The sequence below is a fragment of the Grampus griseus genome (assembly GCF_964374135.1).
Source record: "Grampus griseus genome assembly, chromosome: 3".
Taxonomy (NCBI): Eukaryota; Metazoa; Chordata; class Mammalia; order Artiodactyla; family Delphinidae; genus Grampus; species Grampus griseus.
The window spans coordinates 91,718,418-91,736,030 of NC_139019.1; the positions used below are offsets into that span (position 1 = coordinate 91,718,418).

The following is a 17,613-nucleotide window of genomic DNA, read 5'->3' on the forward strand; positions in this document are numbered from 1 at the left end:
TTTTCCCATTTCTCATTTATTCCTGAGAGAAAAACCGTGAGGAAAAATTGAATAATAAAGTAAAATCTCATTATAAAATGCCTCAGTGGTCCACATATTATTGGGTTATGTTTTTAGGGCAAATATTTTTTCCTCTATGCAATGAAGTACATACTACCCAAGTCTTAGAGTAAGTTTGTTTTAAGTAGATGCTATCTTCATACTCCAAACCATTTCTAATAGTGGAATTTTGTTCTCTGTATAGAATTTTTTTAAGATTTTCAGGGGAGAGATGTTGCTATTTGTGTTACCTTATGTACTACCTTTAAAACAAATAGTTAAAACTGTAGAAATATTCTCAAATTGATTATTTTAAAAAAATTATTTACTTGTATTTAGTAAATAATTATATAATATTTTTATGTGCCTGGCATTGTTCTAGAAAATGTATAAATATTAATACTTAACATTCATGATAAGCCTATGAAGTGGTCATTGGTATTATTCTTACTTTAGTAATGAGGAAGTGGAGATACAGAGAGTTTGAGTAATGTTTCCCAAGGTCAGAGAGCTAGGATATGACATCGCTGGGATTTGAACCCAGTCTCCAGAGCTTGTCTATTAACAATACATTAATATGTAAAAGAAAACAGCAAAATGAAAGCTGGTAAATGATAATTTTCTTATCAAATAACATTATTAGATTTTTATATATTTTCATTATATATAAGGAAAAAAAAAAGTAGTTAAATTTCAAGTGAAAGAAAATCTCTCACAGTTTTCCCCCCTACTCCCTCCCCTCCCCCTGGTTTCCATGAAGTCTTGAATATGAAGTACATGGATGGAACCTGTCATTTTAATTCCTCATATCAAGTCATATCCTCACTTAGCCTGATGAGAAACTGCTTTTTATGAGTGTTTTGGGCCTCTCTTTATTTCTAATAAAAGTAGATGAGGTAGTAAGGAGGGGAAGCTTTCACAGAAGAATGTAGGAGGTGAATTTGGCTTTCTAAGTCTTATTTAGTCTCTTTTAGGGAGAGAGCCACCAATATATATTCTGTAAATGTAGGATAAATGGGATTTGTGGCCAATAAAAGACTATTTTTTCTTCCTATTAGGTGACTCTTAACTGTGGTGAATCAAAGTATTGATAGATAATTAGAAATGCATTTTCTCTGTACCTAAATGATACTTTCTGTCATGAAAGCCAGAGTTGTTCATTAGCTCAAATTCAGCTGTGGAATAAACTTTTCGTAGGATGAATGTTGACTGAAATATAGCAAATTAAATTACATAGTTCCTTGAGTAGCTTAGTTTGTCCCCAGGGAAAGCTCTCCCTGTTGCATCCTCACATACTCTTAAGGAAGCGGTACTGTGCATGGGGTTTTAGGCTGCTTTAAATCTTCCTGGGCACTTCCTGACTCAGGTGAAGTGGGCATAATCAATGGTTGATTGTGTCACAGGGTTCAGAGTGAAATCACACTAAGTGGTCCAATTGGGGAGGCTCTATGACTTGCCTTATAAGTACAGCACGGGGACATGTTGATTCACGTAGAATCATTGCCTTCTGTAGTTTAGCCCAACACAATTTCTTTACTATTTAGTTGTAGAGCTGGAAGACCATCAGCATCCTCTATTTCTAGCTTATCATTCTACTTAAATCAAAACCTAACTCCTCCTTTAATAAATCCTTTCTTTCCTGGTTCTCCCTCTGAAAGATCTTCCTTGTGTCGGCTGAAAAAAAGCTCAACATGAGAGCTGTGAGTTCAGTTTTATCTGGGGCTTACTGAGGACTAGAGGCTGAGAGAGAGCCTCTCAGATAGCTCTGAGGAACCGCTCCTAAGGGAATGCGTGCAGTCAAGCACACACCTCTGTAGAAGGTTGCTACTAGGAACGAGGAGCAGATGTCTCCGTTAATGCTTTTAGCGCTTTTCTAAGTATGAGAAGGTGCAAGAAACTGGGTTCATAAAATTTTCTCCTGAAAACACCTAACTATCTGAAGGCCTGTTCGGCCACTTTTTCCCAGCCTCATTCCTGATCTCTGTCCTGAACTCCTTTCAGAGTGTACTGAAGGTCAGCAACTTTAGTGGCTAGTGACTTCACTCTTGTAGAACCAGGTGGCGAGCAACATTCTTCAGTTGGCACTTCTGTCTCACCTAAATCTTTCCTATTAGAGTTTATTAGTTCTTTGGTTAACATTGCAGTGAGAATCAATTGAAAGCCCTACATACTTATAACCTGTGTGAATCTGTGTTTTTTCTTCTCTCCATACACTGCAGATATTCTCCATGAGCTGTGGTGTAATTTTGTGGCTGTGTGGTTTTACTTGTGTTACTCAAAATGTTGTTTTTTCAAGTGGCAGGACAGCGTTACAAATGAGTCGAGATCTTTCTATTCAACTTCCCCGGCCAGATCAGAATGTGGCAAGAAGTCGAAGCAAGACTTACCCTAAGAGAATAGCACCAACACAGCCAGCCGGTAAGTCACAGAGCCCCCAACGCCTCATTGTAACCTTGTGTTTCCTTTTAGGCTCCTGGTGTAACATACACTTAAGTGGTGACTGTAGCCCTGGAGGTTTTTAATTGTTAACAGTAGCATTTTTAATTTGACCCAGAAAATGTCCACGCAATCAGAAATTATTAATAAGCAGGCAGGTAAGCAAGTTGAATCCCCATAGCCTGCTTAATGACTATACTTAATAACTCTTTTTTGAAGGCATTAAATAAAACCTCAACTGCGTAATTTCTTAGTTTGGTGTAGCTGAGATTGGAATTGAAACAAATTCTTTGGCAAAAGTCTTAAAAAAAATACCGTTGACATAAGAGTCTGTAAAGAATTCAGCTCTTTGTTATCGTTGGTCTTTTATTGTGATCTATAATAAAGTGCATAAAGTATACATACTATATACCTATGCACATACACATAAGCGTATGTGTGTTTATATACATATATAAATATGTACGCAGGCGTGCACATGCACACACACACACAATTTAACATAGCCTACAGCCCCAGAAGTCCCTGCTGTTTGCTTGGTCACATCCTCACCTTCTCCTCCCTCCCCAACCAGTGAAAACCTCTGTCTGACTGTGTGGTAATTATTTCTTTACTTTTCACTATAATTTTAGTACTTATGTAGCCTTCTCTGAACAAAGTAGTTTTTTTTGCCTATTTTTAAACGTTATATAATTGAATCAAGGAGTGTGTTCCTTTGTGTCTTGCTTCTATCAGTGTTATATGTAATATATACTAAAATGCATTCATTTTTCTTGCAGTGAGTTTTCTATTGTATGACAGCTCCTTATTCATTCTACTATTGATGGACATTTGGGTTATTCAGATTTTTTGTTTTTAATGCACACCACTTCTTTAATAAACCACCTCATCAGTCAGTTTCAATCCACGTTCAATGTTCAGAGCTCACGGAATTTTACTCTAAAGTGATCTTACTGACTTTGGTTTGTGGCTTGCTTACAGATCAGCCTTGTCTAACACTCTCCACCGGCTTTTCACATATATTATTTCACTTGAACCTCCCAGTAATCCTGTGAGGTAAAGCAAGGCAGACACTACGTTCCCATTTTACAGATGAGGAAGACATGATCCCAGTAGCTAGAAAGGGGTGGGGCTGGGACGAGAGGCCAGATCTCCTGGCTCTTTCTGCCATATTGTATGAAGAGAATGGAATTTTTAATAACAATAATTAACATCTGGGGGGTGGTGGTGGGATGAATTGGGAGATTGTGATTGACATGTATATACTAATATGTATAAAATAGATAACTAATCAAAAAATAACATCTGAACATCAAATGACAGTTGGCAAAGCATTATGACAGCTGTTGTTTCATTTAACCCTCATGACAAGCCTATGAGGAACGTGTTTTGAGTTTGCTCCACTGCTGCTGGCTGTGAGAATGTCACCTGACTTACAGTTTCTAAAGTGAAATTAAATCTGATTGTAGGTCCCCTCCTCTCACTGGGCTGAGAGGAAATTAAATTCTTTCTGATGGTTCTACAGTGGTAAAAATAAGACATGATTTAATTTTGCAATGGGTTACCTGCCACATAAGTAATATTATCCCCATTTAGCTGATGAGGAAAACTAAGATTATAAAGGTAATTTGGCCAAGATTACATAATAAGCAGGTGACTTAGGACAGAAATTCTAGCTTTAACATTTAATATCTTTATCTTAATATTTTGTGATTATCTTTGAATATGATCAGTCTTAAATCCCATTTGGATCAAGTGCAATGTGGTATAATTGATAAGCAAACTTTCAGATCCTTTGCTATTTCTCAAACACCAGGCCTCATGAAATTATTTTGAGACCAACCAAGAATATCAAAAGCATTCCTCGTGTCAAGTCAACATTTCATTCCACTTGAGATGCTGGAATCACACGTGCTTTTTACACAGACCTGCTCAGGTTGTTCCTTTTCCTCTCCTCGTGCTCTTAGAAAAATATCTTCCTCTGTAACACTGTGTCTGTCTGTCTGTCTGTCTCTCCTTGGAAGCCGAAATTCCAGAAGCTGATTTATTTAGGGACAAGGGGTTTTGTTTTTGTTTCTCTCCTGGCTTATGTAGATCCAGCCAAATGCAGTTTTCACAGAGTAGCCTGGAACGGTACTGAGCCCTCGCGTCCGTCTCCCCTCCCCACTAGTGTTGTATTAAAACACACTCCCTCTAGGGTGGAGGCTGAGGAGCTGGATAATGCACAGCACAGCGTGCTCGAGGGCAGCCTCTCAGCATCAGGCTGAGAATCTTTTAAAAAATGCAGCACATGTTATGCTTTGACTATTATAAAAATACATCCTCGCTTTAGGAAATTGAGGAACCTCAGAACTCCCCCTCCCCTGCAAAAAGAATATCTTTCATGTTCAGTTCCATTCTCTTAGCGCTAACACTATTTTATGTAGCCTGCTGGTCATTTGCATATCTTTTCTGCAAAAATGATATAGCGGTGTTTTTATTTACTTTTTTATTTAATAACATATCATGAATATGTTCTAACAAGTTTTAAGTGTTCTTATAGAGCACCATTTGAATGTCCAAATAATTTTCTGCTGCATAGATGTGACATAATTTATTCAACCAGTCGTTAGTTTTTGGATATTTAAGCTGTTTCAAAATTTGAAAAATATAACTCTAACTAAAGTGAATATTTTTGTAGTGATATCTCTAAGTATTCATGCTGATTTATTGTATGTATTTTAAATAATGGTATATTTTTATAATTTTTACTAAAAAAAGAGGATCACACAGTGCTGTGTTTAAAAACTGAGACTGCTGTATGTACATTTCACTTTGGTTTTGAATTACTTTTGAAGCCTGTGTTCCACAAACCTGTGTTCTGGGGACCCAGAGATGACCCTGCCCTTGACAGCATGATTGTCCTGGGTGGGGAAGGACCATTTAGCAATGCCTGTGATGCAGAGTTATTTCAGTTGCTGTCATGCACATATGAAGAATGCTCTGGGGGCAGGGATAATGTTGTTCTATGTTTATTTGAATGTTACATATTCTTTTTTTTTTTTGGTTGTGCTGAGTCTCAGTTGCGGCAGGTGGGCTCCTTAGTTGAGGCTCATGAGCTCCTTAGTTGTAGCATGCAAACTCTTAGTTGCAGCATGCATGTGGGATCTAGTTCCCCGACCAGGGGTCAAACCCATGCCCCCTGCATTGGGAGGTGGATCCTTAACCATTGTGCCACCAGGGAAGCCCCTGAATGTTACATATTCTTTTTCCTCTAATTCGAATGTACTCTGCTTTGAGCCTCAGTTGAACCCAGCTGGTAGAGAGACCCAGTCTCTAAGGTCATGGTGGGGTTCAGACTTGGAGTGGAACAATTGAAGAGGGTGCTCTTGTCTTCACCTGCATCAGTCACTCTGTGCTCCTTATCCCACCTAGCAGGTCCCATTAAGCAGGGCAATTCTGTGTGAATCTGGGCCACTGTGAGTATGGGAGGGGAGGGGTTATTGGTAAGCCTGGAGCCTCCTGTGCTTAGGGTCAAGCCTGCCCCTTTAAGGCTCCGCTGTGGCGGGTGGTGGAGGGGAGTGGCCTGTAGGTCCCTAGGTCACTGTAGCCCTCAAGCCTCCATCTCCTTCCCCACCAAGCCTTTTCTGCCACTCCAGGCAGCTCCTCCAGCCCTGTCACTTCTGATTCCCACACTCTCAGCTCCAGAGCAGCCTCCTTGCTCCAAAGCTCCCTGTTCCTGAGATTTGTTCATGGGTGGCTGGGCAGGAAAGGAACAATAGCTCAAAACGGTAGTTTTTTTTTTTTTTCTAATTATTTTTTATTGACCAAAGAGAAGCAAAAGTATTACCTTACTAAATATTCCTGCCACAATTACTTAAATTTTTATTTGAAAATTTTGACAATTAAAATGGTAGAAAGCTTATTTTAAAACGTAGAAAAAGTTTATTTTATTAGATTGTACTGTGTTTGGCAAAAATGGAGTTGTGGTTTAAAAAGAAGATAGATTTAAAAAAAAAAAAACAACTCTAATGAGACCAGCTATGAATTTTCATAAATTGAATTCTGGTAGGCTCTCTAAAATAAAACTTTAGAGCTATACAATTCCAAGAGTCATTGGCATAAATTCTCACCTCTCATTTAACATTTATAGATACTAAAAAACAAGTTGTGATAGAAAGGAGACTTTAGCTTTTTGTTAGTTTATATCATTAATTTATACTACATGACTTGTAACTTTAGAAGACGTTATTTTGTTTCTTCTGAAGTTGAAGTAATTCAGTCAAACTTGATGACTACTGCCCTTAACCTGCATCTCAGTTCTCTGCAACTTTAAAAAGCCTGTGTTTTTATTTCTCAGTCAGGAATAATAAATGCCCTGGTAGCTCAAAAGCCATTGTGTTTAGAACCCACCAAGATTAGACCTTGGCACCTCGATGAGGAAGTGCATTCCAGAGTCAGGAGCCCTGCACCCAGCCTGCCTTCTGCCCCACCCCCACCCCACCCCAGAGGAGTTCAGCGCCAGGGCAGGCAGCCAGAGCATTCCTCCAGATCTGCTCGGCAGAGGAGCTTGGGGGTAAAGCAGGAGGCGAGATGGCAGGAAGGAAAAGTGCATATTTTGTACAGCCCTTTCTCTGACAAGCTCTTGGCAGCTCACAAAGGTGGGTTCCTGTCAGAAAAGAGTTTCTGCTGTAAGAAGACAGCAGTAAAGGCAGAATGTAAAGGCAGTAAAGACAAAATGTTTAGCTATAATCCATAATTAGCTGCAAGAAAAGTAATGGGTGAAACCATTTACAGTGGATAAACAATGCTGTGATTGTCTGATGCAGCATTTTGAGTTCTTAAGCATATCGTACTGATGAACAGAGAAATAAATAGTTGCAGTGTAGTCTTCAGACAACTGAAAAGCCGGTTCGGGTGACATTTTGTCATTCCCACTCTGAATCTGTGGAAGACGCTGCAGACACAATGCCCGAGGGATCCTGAAAGTGACTTGTGAGTGAGGATGGTTCGTGCCTGGTCTGGAAGCAGAGAGGTACTGCTCAGGCCAAGCCAGTGTTTCTGTGCAGGAGAGAGGACCCAGTGTTGCCAATCTTCCACTGTCTCAAGGGAAGCACGAAATTTAGATATTTATAGAAACTTTTCCAGAATTTTAAGTTTTGGCAATCGATTTCATTTTGAAGAACGTCTCTGTGTGCTAAATCAGACATTCCTAATGGCCCAGTATGGCTTGAGGGCTGCCTCTTGAGAACCTCTGTTTGACAGAGCTGGTATGAGTGGCCGATCCACCTGTCCTGGGGTCTCTATGGGTTTCTGCAGCATCCCCTGTGGAGGTCAGGTTCTACACTCCATGACTCCCAGCAGGAACACTTTGTAGTTGGTAGGTCGGTTGGCCAACTCTAGGGGATGATGGTGCCACACAGGTCTGAACCCCCTAGCAAATGATTCACACGTGGGTAGCTGACCGACATTTACTGGTGACCTGAGCTGGGTGTAGCCCAAAGCAGGAGAGACGGAGAAATGCTTTGACATAGCGAAGTACAGTTTCATCAGTTTGATGTAGTATAAAGCTCTGGGCTGCTGAGACATAGTAATGTCAAGAGAGTAATAATCACTTACTGAGCGCTTGCTCTGGTGGGCACATTGTGTCAGACATGAGGTCAGCAGAAACCCAGCTTGGCTTGTGGCGATCAAAAATAGATTTTAAAAAATCATTATTTTTTTTAATGCAGACAAAAGGCAAGCTATGTGAGTAGAGACTGGCATATCAGACTGAGCTACATCTGAGGAATCTGGGTTCAGCCTCAGTCATCCCTGTACTAACTGTGTAGTGTGATGAAGTCACTTAACCAGGCTGAGCCTCAGTTTCTTTATGGGTCCAGTGGGGGTATTACTTCCTGCCTCACGGGTTGTTGTCATGCGGGATGGTGTCTGCATTGGGCACAGCATCGTGTCAAGAACGTGGAGGGGCTTGGTACACTTCAGTTTCTTTCTCCTAAATCAAAAGGAGTCTTTCTCTACATAGTGTGGACCAGCCTGTGAGTCCACCTGAGAGTCTTTGAATTATATTTACCATATAGCATCTTCACATACAAAGGATAATATAATTATATGAGGGAGGTGTGGCCTTTTATGATTGATGGGTGGAGAGAGTCATTCAAGTGCAGAGAATGGGCTTTGGAAAGACGTCAGTTACCCCTGATTTATTCTAGAAGATTGGGTATAAACAAGTATGAGGGAAGTAGGCGAGTCAAAGGGCCCCCTGTGTGTAGGTTTCTCCTTTCCTGCCTGCCTGAAGATCTCTGGGTACACAAGGGCAGCTGTTGTCAGGCAGTATTGGGAGCCCAGAGTTGGGTATCGTCCTACTTAACCTGTTCCTACTTCCCAGAGTAATCATTTTTCTCACCTTATTTTTACCCCTACTCTGTGCTCACCACTCTCTAGGCGCTCCAGCACCACTGGGATAGTCTATGGCTATGAATTGGGAATAACAAACGCATTACAGTGAATCCATAATAATGATGAGATTGTATGCTTGTTTTAAAGTTCACATAGTTAATCATTTCATCTTCTGTATAAGGTGGTTTTCCCTATTTGAGGTAATCAGGTACTAGGCCTATCCAAGTCCACTTTTCATGTCAGGCAGGCAGTGGAAACAGAAGACAAAGGGCTAAGCTGAAAGGGCTCGGGGAGGGAAGCAGAGTTGTTGAATGAGGAGTAAACAGAAGCTGGGGCTGTGGATCTGTGATTTCATAAGTCAAGTCCCAACCTCAATAAGCTGTTAGATCAGCAACCTCACTTCTGCAATATGAGCAGGCCTGTTGCTGTGTTTGTCATCACAGAGACTGAAAACTACCTAAATGTCCATTAGTAGGGAACTGGCCTAATGAAATAATAGATGTGTACCCCTAGGAAATACCATGTGTCTCTTAGAAGAAATCTGAGGGCAGGATTTGACGTTGTGTTGGTCCGATTCTATAGTCCCACCACGTCTGCCTTGAAAGGTCAGATCCCCTGAGGAGCTCCACAAGGCAGAGGAATGTTAATGACCAACAGTCATTGAGCATCACTGCATGCCAAGTGCTGTACTAGGCACATGCAGATAGTATCTCCCTCATTTCTTTTAGAAGGGTGCTGTGACTCTCAGTGTAACAGGTGAGAAGACAGAGGCAAGGACTTGCCCAGGGCCCCAGAGCTGGAATATGATCCCAGGTCAATTAGAGTCTGCGACGTGGAGAGGAGGAACAAAAAAGAATGTGATAAATTTGTGTCAATATGGAAGGATATCCAAGAGATAGTATAAGCAAGAAAAAAAAAAAAAAGCCAGGGGTGGGGGCCAGCAGCATGTAATATGCTCCCATTACATAAAAATACAATCAAAAAGAGAAATCAGAAATCCGGAGTGGGAGAGAGATTTATTTTTACTCTGTATTCTTTCATAGCATTTGTGTTTTTACCATTTTGTACTTTAACAAAGCCCTTCAGATACTTGTCATGAATGCCTTAAGTTCACAAGATGATTTCAAATGTCTGTTCAAGTTTCCAGATGAGGACACTGATATTAGGCTAGGAAGCGTGCATCATAATTTATGGAAAAAGTAATAGAACGATACGAGACAGATCATACAAATTCAAATGTTAGGATTTCTACTGTGCTGTTACAGATACAGCTCAAGTCTTCAAGGCAAAGGGCATAAGACATTTTCATATCTGTACATTTATTATTTTTATTTTTTTTCATATCTGTACATTTAAACGTAGGCCTTAAAGTGTAGGAGATTGCACTGTAGATCCTCGAGTCAGAGCATGCTTTGTTTCAAAGGAGGAAGACTCATGTAGGACCCACAGTCCTTGGATTAGATGAAATAGAGGACAATCACTTTGTGTTGTAGGCAAGGAAACTGAAGCCCAGAGAGGTGAAATGATTTGCAAGTGTAGCAAGTTCTGGAACCTGGAGGGTATCTGGATGAGAATCATTAGGCACTGTGAGGAATGTCTGGAAAAAGACAGTGACGTAATAACTCTCACACCTATTGGGCACTTGATGGGTATTGTGAAGTTTTTGCATGTTTGTCCTCTCTAGGTCAGCTGAAGACAGGAAGGGAAGAAATTAGTAAAAATTGTCCTACAAGGGAATTGGAGCAAGACATTCTGACCAAGAGTTGTTATGTGGGTAGTTTGGGACAGGATTTCTAGAAAATTTAGGAGAGTGTTAACTTTGTTTTCGAAAGAGTGTGATTGTGACTGTCCTCCTTCAAACCTGATAAGTCAGAATTAGGTGATCAACTGAGGTGTGGTCCAAATCTGTGACGTCACTTTCTCTTCACCCTAAGAACTCCTGCAACTGATTATATAAGCCTTTGCATTGAGAAGGCATGTGGTACAGTGGCAGGAAACAAACAAACAAACAAACAAACATGTACCTGACTTGAGTAGACTTGAATTCCTGGTCTAACTCGGCTGTGACTTGTAACACATCATTCAACATGCTGAGCTTTCACCTCATTGTCCATAAAGTGAAGCAATTCTTTTGGTAAACCTGTGGGAAGGTGGGTGGTATCCTCATCTTACACATGAGGAAACAGTAGCCCAGAAACATTGAATACTTATTCAAAGTTACACAGATAGTAAGAGCAGCAGCAGGGTTTGAACCCAGGTCTTTGGAATATTAAGGCACATCCTTGGAAAGTGAATGGAAAACAAAAAAAGTGAAAGTTGATTTGAAAGTAAGTATACATCCTCTGGTTTTCCCACAATTGTGTGATTCCTTTACTTCACTAGATCTGCTTGTTTCAGCGGATATTCTTGAAGATAATGCATTTACAGAGGAGCAGCAAGTCAGTCTGATTTTATATCAAGTCATTTTTTTAAGAAAATATTTAAGTTCTTTGGGACATTTTACCCATGAAAGAGGGGAAATGGCAGTAACTGTGTTAATTGCAAGGAGCATTAGGTTAGGTCACAGAGTCGGGTGTATGGTTTGTTCAAGGCTGTCTTCCTTTGTTGACACCCTTTTCTATTCTGCCTTGAAGCTGATGTTTATTTTCATTCTGTAAAAAATGTCTTAATATATGGCAAGCTGGTTAGATTTTCTCTAAAAAGTTAATGATTCCACTCTTTCTGGGAGTGTTTAGCATTCCATGCATAGCTATCAAAATTAAAAAAGCACGCAAGGCTAAAGGCGTATTGTATATTCCAGTTAAGTACCATACCTTTAGTGAGTTATCATAAATGACACTTTTTATCCCCTTTACCTTCTCATTCAACAAGAATTTATTGAGCGCTTCTTTGGCATAAGACCTGTGATGTTGTAATTAATAATAAATAATCATTTGATGAAATTAGAACACTTACACCGTACATAAAAATAAACTCAAAATGGATTAAAGACCTAAATGTAAGGCCACACACTATAAAACTCTTAGAGGAAAATGTAGGCAGAACACTCTATGACATAAATCACAGCAAGATCCTTTTTGACCCACCTCCTAGAGAAATGCAAATAAAAACAAAAATAAACAAATGGGACCTAATGAAACTTCAAAGCTTTTGCACAGCAAAGAAACCATAAACAAGATGAAAAGACAACCCTTAGAATGGGAGAAAATATTTGCAAATGAAGCAACTGACAAAGGATTAATCTCCAAAATATATAAGCAGCTCAATATCAAAAAAACAAACAACCCAATCCAAAAATGGGCAGAAGACCTAAATAGACATTTCTCCAAAGAAGATATACAGATTGCCAACAAACACATGAAAGGATGCTCAACATCACTCATCATTAGAGAAATGCAAATCAAAACTACCATGAGGTATCACCTCAAACCAGTCAGAATGGCCATCATCAAAAAATCTACAAACAGTAAATGCTGGAGAGGGTGTGGAGAAAAGGGAACCCTCTTGGCACTGTTGGTGGGAATGTAAATTGATACAGCCACTATGGAGAACAGTATGGAGGTTCCTTAAAAAACTAAAAATAGAAAACTACCATATGACCCAGCAATCCCACTACTGGGCATATACCCGGAGAAAACCATAATTCAGAAAGAGTCATGTACCACAATGTTCATTGCAGCACTATTTACAATAGCCAGGACGTGGAAACAACCTAAGTGTCCCTCAGCAGATGAATGGAAAAAGAAGATGTGGCACACATATACAATGGAATATTACTCAGCCATAAAAAGAAACGAAATTGAGTTATTTGTAGTGAGGTGGATGGACCTAGAGTCTGTCATACAGAGTGAAGTAAGTCAGAGAAAAACAAATACCGTATGCTAACCCATATATATGGAATCTAAAAAAAAAAGTGGTTCTGCAGAACCTAGGGGCAGGACAGGAATAAAGACACAGACATAGAGAGTGGACTTGAGGACACGGGCAGGGGGAAGGGTAAGCTGGGACGAAGTGAGAGAGTGGCATTGACGTCTATACACTACCAAATGTAAAGTAGATAGCTAATGGGAAGCAGCCACATAGCACAGGGAGATCAGCTTGGTGCTTTGTGACCACCTAGAGGGGTGGGATAGGGAGGGTGGGAGGGAGACGCAAGAGGGAGGGGACATGGAGATATGTGTATATGTATAGCTGATTCACTTTGTTATACAGCAGCAACTAACACAACAATGTAAAGTAATTATACTCCAATGAGGACATTAAAAAAGTAATAATAAATAATCATTTGGCCTTCATCCCCATTTCTGGCACAGAGCTCCTAAAACACTTGGAATTTCCTAAGTGATAAGAGCCCTAAAGGTGAAAGGAGCATCTTTTGTTATTCATAACAAGCCCCTTTTAACCACACCTGAATTTATGGCAATGAGATGACTTCTGGAAAGCCCCAAACAAGGAGGGGGTGCTTGTTGCCAGGGAAACTAATCTTGAATAGAGGGTTGGAAACTTCAGTCCCATTCCTTGATTTCTGGGGAGGGGAGAAGCACTGGAGGTTGAATCACTCACCAATGGCCAGTAATTTCATCAGTCATGCCTATGTAATTGATTTCATCAATCATGCCTAGGATTTTTTTTTGTAATAAAAACTTAGAAAGGATGGGGTTCTGAGGGGTTGATGAACACGTAGATCTAGATGTGGAAAGAGTGGCGTGCTTACAGCATGGAAGTTCTATGCCCCTTTCCATGTATCTTGCTCTGTGCATCTCTTCGTCTGGCTGTTTCTGAGTTACATCCTTTTATATATAATAAACCAGCAATCTAGTAAGTAACTGATTGTCTGAGTTCTGTTAGCTGATTTAACAAATGAATTGAATCTTAGGAGGGGGTCTTGGGAACCTCTGATCTATAGCCTGTTGGTCAGAAGCACAGGTGGCAACCTGGACTTGTAACAGGTATCTAAAGTGAGGGCAGTCTTGTGGGGCTGAGCCTTTAACCTGTGGGATCTGACACTACCAGGTAGATAGTGTCAGGATAGAGCTGAATTGCAGGATACCCAGTCAGTGTCTGCTGAGAGTTGAAGAATTCCTTGATGGTGCTGGAAAAAACACCCAGTGCAGACCCTATTCCATGGAGCATGGGAAATGAATAAAACTTGGCCCCTGATCTAGAGGAACTTCATCATATAGAAAGACTACAGCAGTTATTTAGCACTTGCTAAATGCCAAGCACTGTCTAAACGCTTTCTAGAAATTACCTAATGTAATCCTCATATCCACTATGTAAGGAGTTGGTGATATCTCCATTCTACAGATGAGAAAACTGAGACCCAAAGAGGTTTAATAACTTGTCCAAGATCACACAGTGGGTAAATTGGCAGAGCTGAGAAACATATTTGGGTTTGTATGACTTGTATGCTTAACCACTGTCAGACTGAAGAGGTAGAAACTGAAATACGGGCACACGTGTCAGGTGTCGTGGATTGGAGCAAGGAAAGTTGTAAGTGTCCAGGAGGATAGTTTGCTTATGGATAAATGTGTAATCCATGATGCTGTTGTGAAGGAAGCGGATTTTGAAGGACGGGTGGATTAGGAAAGAAGATTTCGAACTGAGTGTGCAGCTCCTGGTGGGGAGGAGATACAAGAGGGCTTCCAAAGGGTTATGTGGGCCCAGGCAGTTTTGACAGAATCAATTTCCAGATTCTCTTTCCTCAGAGCAGTCTGCCTGTGATAGTAGGCTTGCCCCTTCCCAATGGACGTTTTCCCATTTTCTAAAAGAAAGGCAGACGTTTTTCCCATTCCGAACCTGTTACACTGCTTTGCCTTTAAATGTTAAACCTCCTGGGTTGGTGTTGGGAGAGTAAAATGATCTTAATTGTCAAGTGACACATCCTTGCATGTCATTTTCTCATTTTGACTTTCACCAAAATTGGTGGAGGACCCAACTGATTTGCCACCTGATAGAAAATTCAAAATAATTTTAGGTAATATATCACTACTTGTAGAGTTATAGGTCTACATGTAACTCTTAGAAGTTCTTTGGGACACTGGTGATATCTTTATAACAGAATACTTAACAGAATAATATAAATCTCTACTTAATGCGAACAGGGTTTCTCAGCATTGAAAATCTATCTGAATAAAAATAAGGCAGAATTGTTGCTAAACTGTTTCATTTTAGCACAGAATATTCTTGAATGGGTAGATCCATGTAATCATTGGGAAAACAAAACTACCCTGTTTATCTCATTAAGAATTACTTTTCAATAAAAACTTACTTTTTATATTTAATAATTATTTATCAGCATTCATATGGTATGCTATTAATAATTGTAATGATAACTTGGTTCAGAAAAAATTTTTACCACGTAGAGCTTTATGGTCATGGGAAATAAAACTTTTACCTTATTTCTATTTTATTTTTGTCACAGAAGTAAGATAGAGTGATGAATAAAAACTTTCAAGTATAAAACATATTACTTTGGGATACATTTTTGCAGAGGAGATGGAATTGAATTGCAACTACAAGAGAAACATTCTATGAAATTTCCAAATGCTAAACTCATTTCATCTATTTTTAAAATGAATGACTGGGTATCAAATTTCTATGGTATTTTATTACACTGGTTATATTCAAGAAAGTCATGAAACAGTTACATTTAATTAATTAATTGATTTTTTTCAGTTTTTTTTTTTTTTTTTGTGGTACACGAGCCTCTCACTGTTGTGGCCTCTCCCATTGTGGAGCACAGGCTCCGGACTCGCAGGCTCAGCGGCCATGGCTTATGGGCCCAGCCGCTCCGCGGCATGTGGGATCCTCACGGACCAGGGCACGAACCCGTGTCGCCTGCATCGGCAGGTGGACTCTCAACCACTGCGCCACCAGGAAAGCCCATTTTTTTTCAGTTTTAATATTTTTATTGAACTATAGTTGATTTACAGTGTGTTAATTTCTGCTATACAGCAAGGTGATTCAGTTATACATATATATATATAAATATATATTATTTTTTATATTCTTTTCCATTATGGTTTTTTATAGGATATTATATGTAGTTCTCTGTGCTGTACAGTAGGACCTTGCTGTTTATCTCTCTTATATATAAAGCTTATACCTGCTAACCAACCTCCCACTCCATCCCTCCCCCAGCTCCTTCCCCCTTGGCAACCACCAGACTGTTCTCTATGAACATAGAGATTGGAAACAGTTACATTTTAAAATGTCAATATTTACTGTATGCTGCAAATGGCATCCTTTGGTACTATTTAAACTTTTGATGCAAAATGTTAGATAGCATCTTACAGACATGCACTGAGGTACATCATTTTTCAAATTCTTTTAGTTAGTACTTGTGTAAAAAGCTTAAAGAACTCCGAGTTAAGGCCTCCTAGATATGAACTCAAATATGGAAGCAGAAAAAACCAAAAATTTTCTCAATTTTGCCTGAGTCAAATAAGCCTTTTTAAAGTGATCTTTACACACAATTATATGTTGTATTTGTATATACTTAGTATACTACTGTAATTACATCAAATAAAACCTCTAGAGCAGTGGCCTAGCGCACTCCTCTGGAACAGAACCGACTTTAGGTCAGGTGTGGAACTGTCCACCTGTCCTAGACCAAGTGAGCATAAATGGGGGGCTTGAGAAAAGATGGCTGGAGAAGGTTTGTGGTATGTTGCTCTAAATTGTGTCGCTGATGGGGGTTGGGGGTGGTAGGCTGGGGGGAGTACAAGAGAGTACTGGGATAGGATGTGAGCGTTTATTCCGTTTTATTCCCTCAAACTGTGTCCTCCTATCACAGGAAGAAAAAACTTGATATCTAAGAGATTTGCCACACTTCCTGCTTCCAGCCAACCATTCACAGAGAGGTGTTGGCATTGGGCCTAGGAGGGCTGAAAGGAAAGATGGGCTCCCCTCTGCTGTTAGTGCATCTGGCAGCCCCTCAAGCATACGCAGGTGTAGATCACAGGTTCTTCAGTTGGTACAGCCCTTTTGTTCTACTCTGAGGGCCTGAAGTTCTTCAGCTGGTACAGCCCTTTTGTTCTACTCTGAGGGCCTGAAGTTCTTCAGTTGGTACAGCCCTTTCGTTCTACTCTGAGGGCCTGAGGGAGTAAACAGATGCTGAGAAGGGCTTTTCTTGGTTTTGAACCTGGCCTGATGACCTGCAAGGAAGTGTGTTTGCGACCATCTCTCAGTGTGTGTGCCTCTGTAGCTCGGGCAGAGGATGAAGTGCTTTCATCTCATGCTCCCAAGTTGACCGTTTTGGTCATGAGGAAAGCAGAGGGATCCAGGAGAGTGCTGCATCAGGGAAGAAGAAATTGGAAGCAGACCAACCAGGGAAGGGATCTTTCGTGCATAGACATATTTTCCTAGCATCTTTCTCATCTGCACCCACTCTTTATAATCTACCCTACAGCTTTCTAGTAGAATGCCTTGTTTGATCTTGCAGTTGACATGTAGCAAAATCAGTGTCTTAAAAGTCTGTATGTTTATGGTAAAGAAGTAACTGTTTAAATATCACCCTTGGGATTTTTGAATACAGAAACAGAGAAGCAGGCTGCCTCTTTGGGATGAATGGGCTGATGTCAGGCATTTGAACTTTAAAAAATTAGCCACTGGACACTGAAACACTTTTATTTTCCAAATTGTGTGTTTTGAAATTTAATTGTGTTTTACGTAATTTCATGAGTGTCAGTTCTGCCAAATATAAAGCCTTTCATGATGATAGGGAAAAAAAATGAATATATGTGAGGTTTCCTTGGT

The 17,613-nt window shown here is 40.0% G+C and overlaps 1 protein-coding gene across 1 annotated transcript in view; it reads left to right on the forward strand.

The window, feature by feature from the left end:
- The window catches only part of EPB41L4A (erythrocyte membrane protein band 4.1 like 4A), a gene marked incomplete at both ends in the record, with an annotated part of 261,576 nt that overhangs the window by 184,421 nt on the left and 59,542 nt on the right, over window positions 1-17,613 (forward strand). The window contains one exon of the mRNA XM_082651549.1: window positions 2,336-2,457. Coding sequence (XP_082507675.1) covers window positions 2,336-2,457 — 122 coding nt within the window. The remainder of the gene's footprint in view (window positions 1-2,335; window positions 2,458-17,613) is intronic.